The sequence below is a fragment of the Mus pahari genome, chromosome 23, assembly GCF_900095145.1.
Source record: "Mus pahari chromosome 23, PAHARI_EIJ_v1.1, whole genome shotgun sequence".
NCBI classification, from domain to species: domain Eukaryota; kingdom Metazoa; phylum Chordata; class Mammalia; order Rodentia; family Muridae; genus Mus; species Mus pahari.
Genome location: NC_034612.1, coordinates 14,313,830 through 14,323,688, shown reverse-complemented (window position 1 = coordinate 14,323,688; position 9,859 = coordinate 14,313,830). Strand labels below are relative to the sequence as shown.

The following is a 9,859-nucleotide window of genomic DNA, read 5'->3' as shown; positions in this document are numbered from 1 at the left end:
TATGACAGGAATTTAGAGTTGGTTTTTTCTCTTCTGTTTTGTTTTTGTTTTCTTCTAATATAGGTCTCATTATGCAGCCTTGGCTTGCCTGCAAATCCTAATATAGATCAAGCTGGCCTTGAACTCTCAATGAGATCTCCCTGCCTCTGCCATTTTTTGCTGGAATTTATAGCAGTGTGTATCACCATGATGGGCAAACACAGTTTTCAATAGTTTTATTTTGATGAGGTTTGTGCACTTGCTGGCATATGGTATCTTTACATGTGTGTGAATTTTTATTTTTAATCCAGTAGGATTCATTCCTGAAAGGAGTCCTACTGATCTATATTGATCCTATTATCTTATTGGTATATCTTTGTTGGAGACCACACATATTCCTCTGTCTTTTTGGTCATCAGTTCTTAGAATTGAAAATGGTTTTGGGCCTACTATGTCAGATGTCTAGCACTCAGTTGTACCACTAGACCTATCATTGCTGCTGGATGATTGTAATCCTGGCACTGGAGAGGCAGAGGCACGTGGATCTTTGTGAGTTCTACAGATCTTGTTACATGACTGCCAGGGCTATGTGACAAGACCCTGTCTTGGAATGCAAAACGAGGTCTATCAGGTCTCCTGTGGCATGCTAGCTGTTTATTCAGAATTTACCATTTTTGGTGTTTTACATTAGTTCTAGGTAAAACCTGAACGAAAACATTATGATGTCTTTACATAATCAATAGTCAGCTATTATCTTACTTGTGTAAAATTGTTATAGTTCTGTATCTGGGCTTCTAGATAAAGGGTCTAGAATATATACAGGGTGTTCTTGTTAAAAGATAAGGGTTTTTGTTTTTCTTTTTAAATTTTTTTTTTTAATTAGTTGTGTGTTAGGGCTACGTGATCAATGTTCATAGCATATGTGGAGGTCAGAGACTTGGCAGCAGGCATTCTTACTGAGTAATCTTGGCGGTTCTATTTTGTTTTTTTGAGACACACTTAAACTCAGGTTAGCCTGGAACTGACCTATGTTGAACTTTTAACTTGAAGCTGTTCTGCCTCAACCTATTAAGTGCTGTTTTAATGAAGGGCTAGTGGAAGTTTTAGTGATAACAGCCTGGAGTTCAATCTCCAGTACTATCAAAAACACCAGAAAACAGAGAAACCAGGCACTCAATGTGAAGTTTAGTGGTTTAGGGTTTTGGATTGGATAGAGATTATCGGGTATATTGGTTCCCAGTTCAATTCAGGTGATTGGAGTAGAGCAAGATGCATAGGTTAATTCATTTTTATTTCATGTGCAATGGCATTTTGCCTGAGTATATGTTTGTGTGAAGGTATTGAGATCCTCAGTTATGAGTCTTGAGGTACTGAATTAAACCCTGCCTGTCCTTTGGAAGAGCAACCAGTGTTCTTGATTGCTGAGCCATCTCTCCCAGCCTCTGTATGTCAAACCTTCATGCTAGATCAACAGCTCGTTGAGTTATTTGGATTGTGAAGATGTTTTCATAATTTTGTTTTCTTATAGACGTTCGGCAAGGACTGATAGGAGTGGGCTTGATTAATGTAGAAGATCGCTCAGGAATTCTTACTCTTGATAAAGGTAATGTCATACTGTATGTGCATGTAACTTGGGTTAGTGGGGCCTTCCTTATGCTGTTGTACACTAAAGAAACCTCAACTCACATGGATGACTGGAGAAATCTGGTTCTCTCTTTGCACTTTGCTTTTGAGACAGTCTGTTTCTATGGCTGCACTGCCTACTCTAAGCCAATTGGCATTTGAGTTTCTGGGTGTTGTTTCCTGTTTCTGTCTCCTCTCCTCAGATAGAGTTTTTCATTTATTTATTTATTTATTTATTTATTTATTTATTTATTTATTTATTTATGTGTAAGTACACTGTAGCTGTCTTCAGACACTCCAAAAGAGGATGTCAGATCTTGAGATGGTTGTGAGCCACATTGTGGTTGCTGGGGTTTGGACTCAAGACCTTTGGAAGAGCAGTCGGTGCTCTTAACCACTGAGCCATCTCTCCATCCCTTCTTTTTCTTTTTTAATGTATTTATTCATTTTATATATATAGTGTTCTGCCTGCATGTATATTTGCAAGCCAGAAGAGGGCACCAGACCTCATTATAGATGTCTGTGAGTCACTATGTGGTTGCTGGAAATTGACCAGAATGGCCTCCAACTCAGAAAGCTGCCTGCCTCTACCTCCCAAGTGCTAGGATTAAAGGCGTGCGCCGCCACACCCAGCTTGCCGCTAGTGCTCTTAACCTCTGGTCCATCTTTCCAGCCCCCACTATAGAATTTCTTTTTTTTTTTTTTTTTTTTTTTTTTAAAGATTTATTTATTCATTATATGTAAGTACACTGTAGCTGTCTTCAGATACTCCAGAAGAGGGCGTCAGGTCTTGTTACGGATGGTTGTGAGCCACCATGTGGTTGCTGGGATTTGAACTCCGGACCTTTGGAAGAATAGTCGGGTGCTCTTACCCACTGAGCCATCTCACCAGCCCCTAGAATTTCTTGAATTAAGGAGAGGAGCCACTGGATCTAGTGACCACATCCATCAGACTAGGATGATGAGCACTTTGATAAGTTGAGTCATTGCACCAACTCTGTGATTTTGTATTTTTTGTGACACAGTCACACTCTTGGCTAGACTGACCCTATTGGTCTCATAGCAATATTTTGCCTTAGACACTAGTGCTGGGATTACAGGTAGTTCTAGAATGTAATCCAGAACCTTCTATATACTAGTAAAAAGGTACTCCACTGAGCTGTTTGTTTTGTTTTCCTGAGACAGGATCTCTCTGTGTAGCCCTGGCTGTCCTGGAACTCGGTCTGTACCAGGCTAGCCTTGAACTCAGAGACCTGCTGGCCTTTGCCTTCCAAGTGCTGGGACTAAAGGTGTCAGCTTGAAACCTCCTTTATACTTTGTTGTTTAATTGCTCATTTATTTTTAACATCTGTTTCTATGCATGGGAATTGTTAAAAGTAAGCAAAAAGCTCCATGTCTGTCCTATCCCGGATTTCTTGATCTCTCTCAGACGTGTGCTCACAAATTACGGATCATCTCTTTTAAGAAAAATATTATTCCAACAGCGTCTTATGTTATTTTTGAACATAATCTCAATCTTTTAGTTTTACCAATGAGGACTTGGGAGCCAGATGCTGTGGTGAAAGCCTGTTAGGTCAGAGAGGCAGAGAAAACACCTAGCTGCCTGACCTCCTCAAAGAAACTCCTTCTAGCTACATTTCCCTCCCTTCTACTTCCTGTTGGTCTTGTTCTCCTGGTTCCCCCTTACTCTCTGTGCTTTGGTTAATAATCCTATGTCCACTCGCTGTCAGCTGGCTGCTTGTTCCACCTCTTGGCCTCAGTTTGACTTGACCCAGTTGACAGTGTTCAGGCAGACAGTGTAAGCTGAGGCTGCGCCATGCCTCAACTAGAAATAGGTTTGTTCCAGTAAATAACATAATCTTGGATTCACAGTGCACCCAGATATCCTTCAGCAGTCCTGTTTGGGCTATAGTCTGTCTCCTTAGATTCCCTAATAGGATTATTTTGTATTCATGCAGACCTTATTCTCCAAATGTTTTTTGGCAATGACCTCAATCGTTCTGGCTAGATCTTGAACTGTCTTAAACCTATTGATGCTGAAACAACTCTCGTTTCTTTGTTTGCTTGCTTGCTTGCTTGTTTGGTGTTTTGTTACTGAAACTGAGTCTTTGTGTGTCTCCCTGGCTGTCCTGGAACTCATTATGTAGACCAGGCTGGTCCTGAAACTAAAAGGCATCCATCTGCCTCTGCCCTTGAGTGCTCTTTTTATTTTTGAGACAAGATGTCATTGCATGATTCAAGTTCATCTTTAACTTAACTCTGTAGTCTGGTGTAGGTCTTGAACCAAATGCCTTCATCCCTACATACTGGCATAAGCAGCATGCACTTGGACCAGACCTTTATGACCAGCACTGACTGCAGATATGGTCAGCCTCATGGTGTTTGGGGCGGGGGGGTCCCTTTTATTTGTTGTTGTTTGTTTGTTTTTGTCACTGTTGTTGTTTTGACTGGCTATTATTGTGTAGTCTATGCTAGAACTTACTATGTAACCAAAGTTGGCCTTCACCTTGTATCAGTCCACCTGTCTCAGCCTCCCAAATGCTTGCATTACAGTTGTAAGCTAAGTTAACCTGTCTGTTGAGGTTTAAAGAAATGCCGAATCCATGGGCTAAACATACTGTAATGTGGCTGAATTTTTTAAAAAGTACCTGGAAAAGCCAGGCGTGGTGGCGCACGCCTTTAATCCCAGCACTCGGGAGGCAGAGGCAGGCGGATTTCTGAGTTCGAGGCCAGCCTGGTCTACAGAGTGAGTCCCTGTCTCGAAAAACCAAAAAAAAAAAAAAAAAAAAGTATCTGGAGCCGAGTAGTGGTGCATACCTTTTAATTCCAGCTCTAGGGAGGCAGAGGCTGGCAGATGTCTGCGAGATTGAGGTCAGCCTGGTCTACAGAGGGAGTTTCAGGACAGCCAGGGCTATACAGAAAAACAAACAAACAAACAAAAATCTTGAAAAACAAACAAACAAAATATCTGAGTCCAGAAACACTTCAGACATGCATAGTTTTCCAAAGTTCCAGGCATTCTACTTCCAGGGTTGAGAGTCATCCATTTAACAGTTGATCTTGAAGGTAAAATTTAATGTAGGGTTGAGAGTCATCCATTTAACAGTTGATCTTGAAGGTAAAATTTAATGTTGGGGTCTTCCTCTCTCCATCCATCCCTCTCACTCTCTCCCTCTTCCCTCTGTGAGTGCCTCTTTCTTTCTCCCTTCCCCTCCCTTTTTTACATGGCCACTTCCATGGCCTTGGTCCTTGGAACCAATGAATTCGCCTGAGTGCAGCTTCCCAATAAACCTGCCCTTAATTAATTAATTAATTAATTAGTGTTGGAAAGCTGAGTGTGGTGGTACAAAGTTGTAATCAATTCCACCATTGAGCAATTTGAGACAAGATAGAGACTGTCTCAAAACAAAAGAATTTGTGCTCTCCAGCCATGGCTTACCAGGTAAGAGTTTACAGAGGGTCTGAGCTCAGTCTTCCTGACTCTGGTATACAACGCTCACACACACCATGCTTCAATTCCCTGCATTTAGGAGGCAGAGGCAGGGGGAGCTCTGAGTTCAAGGTCAGTCTGGTCTGCAGAGTGAGTTCCAGGACAAACAAGAATACAAGGAAACCCTATCTTTAAAAACGTAAATAGGGGCTGGTGTGATAGCTCAGTGGGTAAGAGCACCCGACTGCTCTTCCGAAGGTCCAGAGTTCAAATCCCAGCAACCACATGGAGGCTCACAACCATCCATAACGAGATGTGACGCCCTCTTCTGAAATGTCTGAAGATAGCTACAGTGTATTTACATATAATAAATAAATCTTTTTAAAAAAAAAAAAACGTAAATAGGGTTGGAGGAATGGCTTAGTGTCTAAGAGCACTGGCTGCTCTTCCAGTCCAAAACTTACCCATATGCGGAAAATAAACATACGATAAATTAAATCTAAAAGACTAGATATTGGGGAACACTGTTGGTGCTAAATTGTGTTCAATTCAAGGAAAAGTAGGAAGCTGGACTGTCTTGCAGCTTGTGCTACTTTGCTGGTGCCAGGCTGTAATGTTTCTCTGTGTCACGCAGACCGGCGCCGTGTCTGCGTGGGCAGAAAACTCCTTGGGGTGGGTTCGTACTGCAGAGCTAAGCTTCCTGAAAATAGAGATGAGCTACAAGAAAGAATACTATTAAGCCGGGCCTGGTGGCGCAGGCCTTTAATCCCAGCACTCGGGAGGCAGAGGCAGGCGGATTTCTGAGTTCGAGGCCAGCCTGGTCTACCAAGTGAGTTCCAGGACAGCCAGAGCTATACAGAGAAACCCTGTCTCGAAAAACCAAAAAAAAAAAAAAAAAAAAAAAGAAAGAAAGAATACTATTTATTAATTACACGCGGGAGAACCCAACCCTCTCCCGCATGTCCCATTGTCTCTGCTGAGTGTGTCTCTCAGCGCCGCATCGTCGCAATGGTGCGCGGTCCGATCTTCAGCGGAGCTGTGTCCAGAAGGCGGGTCCAATTGAGTAGGCATGACGACATTGGTGGTTGGTCCGGGCGACGAGTGGGCGTTGACAGTGGGCGGTCCGAGGACGCTGTGTTCTGGGACGTCCGGGGGAGCAACTCTTAGCGTGTCTGTAAGAGGCGCAATACAATGCTTAGAGTTGCCAGTGGAGGCAGGCGGGACCCAACACCAGGCTACTGCAGCTCCACAGTGAGAGCCCTGCAAACTGGGGAGAGGGCTCCTCCACAAGTGAGACCTTGAAGGCTTGATTAGCTGAAGAATACCAAGGGAATTCATGGCATTTTTCTTATAACCTTGTCTTTGCAGACTATAACAATATAGGAAAATTCTTAAACAGAATCCTGGGCATGGAGGTGCATCAGCAGAACGCCCTGTTTCAGTATTTTGCAGACACACTTACTGCAGTTGTTCAGAATGCCAAGAAGAATGGAAGATATGACATGGGAATCCTAGGTGAGTGGGGACACCTAACTGTACTCTGAGCTTCTGGTCCAGAGGACCTCTCCACTTACACACTGCTGTCTGTGTCTTAAGATCTGGGTTCTGGAGATGAGAAGGTGAGGAAGAGCGATGTCAAGAAGTTTCTAACTCCAGGGTATTCAACCTCCGGCCATGTAGAGTTATACACAGTAAGTCTACATATACTTACATGTTCCACAGGAGCAGTCAAATACATGAGCTCCATTTACATCTGCATGTCTTTCACAGATTAGTGTGGAGAGGGGAATGTCCTGGGAGGAAGCAACCAAGATTTGGGCAGAGCTGACTGGACCAGATGATGGCTTTTACTTATCGTTGCAGGTACAGATTGAATTTCCTTCAGAATCTTACCAAGAATGCTTGTTCTTTGTACTTATTTTTATGGCTTCAGGTTTTTCCTTTTCCTTTTCCTTTTCCTTTCCTTTTCGAGACAGATCTCATAATGTATTGCTGGCTGTCCTGGAAAACTGTTGTTGATTAGACTAGCCTTGAATTCACAATGGTCACTCTTTCTGACACTGTAGCCACCATTGTGCAAGGCTCAACTTAGCCATTAAAATGTTTAGTTATTCATCTATTATGTATATGGGTGTGCATGCCAGATCAGGCTTAATGTTATTTTGCTTATAGAATGTTTTGTTTTCATGTTTATCTGTATAGGCTGTGGGCCTGTACATACAAAGGCTAGAAAGGGCATCAAATCCCCCTTGAACTAGAGTAGTTATGTTTCTGTGTAGTGATTGCAGAGCAGAGTCTTCTGTTAGCCTTTGGTCTTAATCCTGTGGATCAGCATAATCTCTTCTGAACCACCCAGTGGCTCCTGCTTGCCTTTTGTTGCCTTTGTCTGCCTAGTGTTCGCTTTGGAGTAGGCCAGGCCTTAGGAGGGCCTATGTGAGTTTGATTGCTGTTGAGTTGTGCCTCTGGTACATCAGAGATGTGGTTAATGCAGTGACACCCACAGTGGTATAAATTTTCTTGAGTACATTAAATGTTTCCTTCAAGGTCTAGAGGTGGAACCTGTAGCCACCAACTTGGTTCAGTTTCTCTCTGTGTATCAAGGCTGGCTTTAAATAAACATGAGACTCCAAAATGCCAGGTTACAGGCATGTACTGCCTGCCGTACCATGCCAGCCTTTTCCAATAATTAACTTTTTGGATATTGTATTAATATCATAATTTGATGATATTCTTCTAATTTTTATTATTTAATGGTAGAATTATTTGCTTTTCTCTGACTGTTAAAGAATTTCTTATTGGGCAGTGCTGGTGCACACCTTTGATCCCAGCACTTCAGAGGCAGAAGCAGGTAGATCTCTGAGTTCAAGAACAGCCAGGAGTTACAGAGAAACCTCGTCTCAAAAAAAGTTTTTGTTTTGTTTTGTTTCCCTTTAACCTTTGAGGCTTCTCTGCTGTGATTTCATGTACAAAGAACAGAAGTGTTCAGTGAGCATGTGGGATTACTCTGACAGTTTCTAAGTTCTCTGTGGATGAGAAGGGAGTTGCAAAGTCATATGTTGCCAGAAGCTGTTGGCAACAGGAAAGAGGCTCAACTGATAAGTTGTGCCACTCCAGTAGACAGTCCCACGCCCATACACATTACATTAGTACGTTAGTGCAAGGCATGGAGTTGGGAAGGGGAATGTTTTAAATTGGCTCTGGGGGTCTAGGGGAAGATGGGGTGATTATAATAAAAAACACATTCATAACTGGGAGGTGATGGCACACCCCTTTAAGCCCAACACTTGGAAGACAGAGGCAGGCAACCTCTGAATTCTAGGCTAGCCAGGATCACAGGGAAAAACCTTGTCTTAAAAAAAAAAAAAAAAAAAAAAAATTGTGTGGATACAAGCATAGGAGCTCACATTGGAGCTTGAGGTAGGAATACCCTGAGTTCAAAGCTAGCAAACACTTTGATGACTCTTAGTTTAGTCAGAATTAACAGAGTAGCCTGAAGCATGGACTTGCAGTTATATTACTTACATACCTAGCTGGTGTATCTTTTGTACTGAATTTGCTGCTGTGATATTATGATAGAATATTTTTAATTATGTAGGATCAAATTCTTATATGTTTTCTGTTGTTCCTTTAATAGATAAGAAACAACAAAAAAACTGCAATCTTAGTTAAAGAAGTGAACCCTAAGAAGAAACTATTTTTAATTTACCGACCAAACACTGGGAAGCAACTCAAATTAGAAATTTATGCTGATCTGAAAAAGAAATATAAGAAGGTATTTCCTCACTTACATATTGTGCTGTGTCAGTGCTTGCTTCATGATAGGAAGCTGCGTCTTCAGAGTTCCTGGGCTCAAGGATGGTGATTCTTGTACAATAGAAAGACGTTTGTTTTGGTTTTATGGGGTTTTTGTTGTTGTTGTTGTTTGTTTGTTTGTTTGTTTTAAGATTTATTTCATTTGTATGAGTATACTGTAACTGTCTTCAGACACACCAGAAGAGGACATCGGACCCCATCACAGATGGTTGTGAGCCACCATGTGATTGCTGGGATTTGAACTCAGGACCTCTGTAAGAGCAGGGATCCCTTAACCTCTGAGCCATATCTCTATCCCTAGCAAGTTTTTTATACACTGCTGTTGCAGTTTTAAGATTACTGCCCATTGAGACAAGATAAGCATGTGATCTTCAATACCCAGGACCTGCAACAATTTAGTTAGGGACAGTCCTTCCAACCAGCTTTTGATTTGCCATGAGTATGCTGCATGCTTTCATCCTATAAATTTCCAGAAAATGGTCAATGCTTTTCCCAAAATAACTTTTGTACCTTCTGAAAAGTGTTATCTTAACTTTCTGGGCACTTTTATTTGGAAGTAACTATTCAACTCTCTGCAAAGATCAGTCCATGAGGGGCTTTGGATACCTTTCTTGGTGGTATTTCCATTCTGCTACACATGGGGGCTGGACTTCCTGGTGAAGATGATGCTGTTGTCGATGCTGACAGCCTCTGTGTTAGTGACTAGGTTAGCTATCCAGTTGTTGCAATGTGGTTGTCCTTTTTCTTTGCAGGTGGTCTCTGATGACGCCCTGGTTCACTGGCTGGATCAGTACAACTCCTCTGCAGACACTTGTGCTCACGCGTACTGGTCAGTGCTTCCTGTAGCCCCACTGAGTTCTTTGCGTGGAATGAAGTTTTTTTTTTTTTTCTTTTTCGGGGGGCAGGGCGCTGAGTTTCCTTTGTGATCCTGTTGCTTCTACTTCCCAAGTTCAACAACGGTAGACCTGAGCCATAATGCCTGTCTCTAAGAACATTTTCTTTTTTTTTTTTTTT

The 9,859-nt window shown here is 42.1% G+C and overlaps 1 protein-coding gene across 6 annotated transcripts in view; it reads left to right on the top strand.

The window, feature by feature from the left end:
• Sbno1 (strawberry notch homolog 1) overlaps positions 1–9,859 on the top strand; it is a 54,943-nt gene that overhangs the window by 40,419 nt on the left and 4,665 nt on the right. For all 6 annotated transcript variants that reach the window (XM_029533533.1, XM_029533531.1, XM_021222490.2 and 3 more), the window contains 6 exons: positions 1,508–1,582; positions 6,401–6,547; positions 6,629–6,723; positions 6,803–6,895; positions 8,667–8,804; positions 9,598–9,674. In XM_029533533.1, coding sequence (XP_029389393.1) covers positions 1,508–1,582; positions 6,401–6,547; positions 6,629–6,723; positions 6,803–6,895; positions 8,667–8,804; positions 9,598–9,674 — 625 coding nt within the window. The remainder of the gene's footprint in view (positions 1–1,507; positions 1,583–6,400; positions 6,548–6,628; positions 6,724–6,802; positions 6,896–8,666; positions 8,805–9,597; positions 9,675–9,859) is intronic.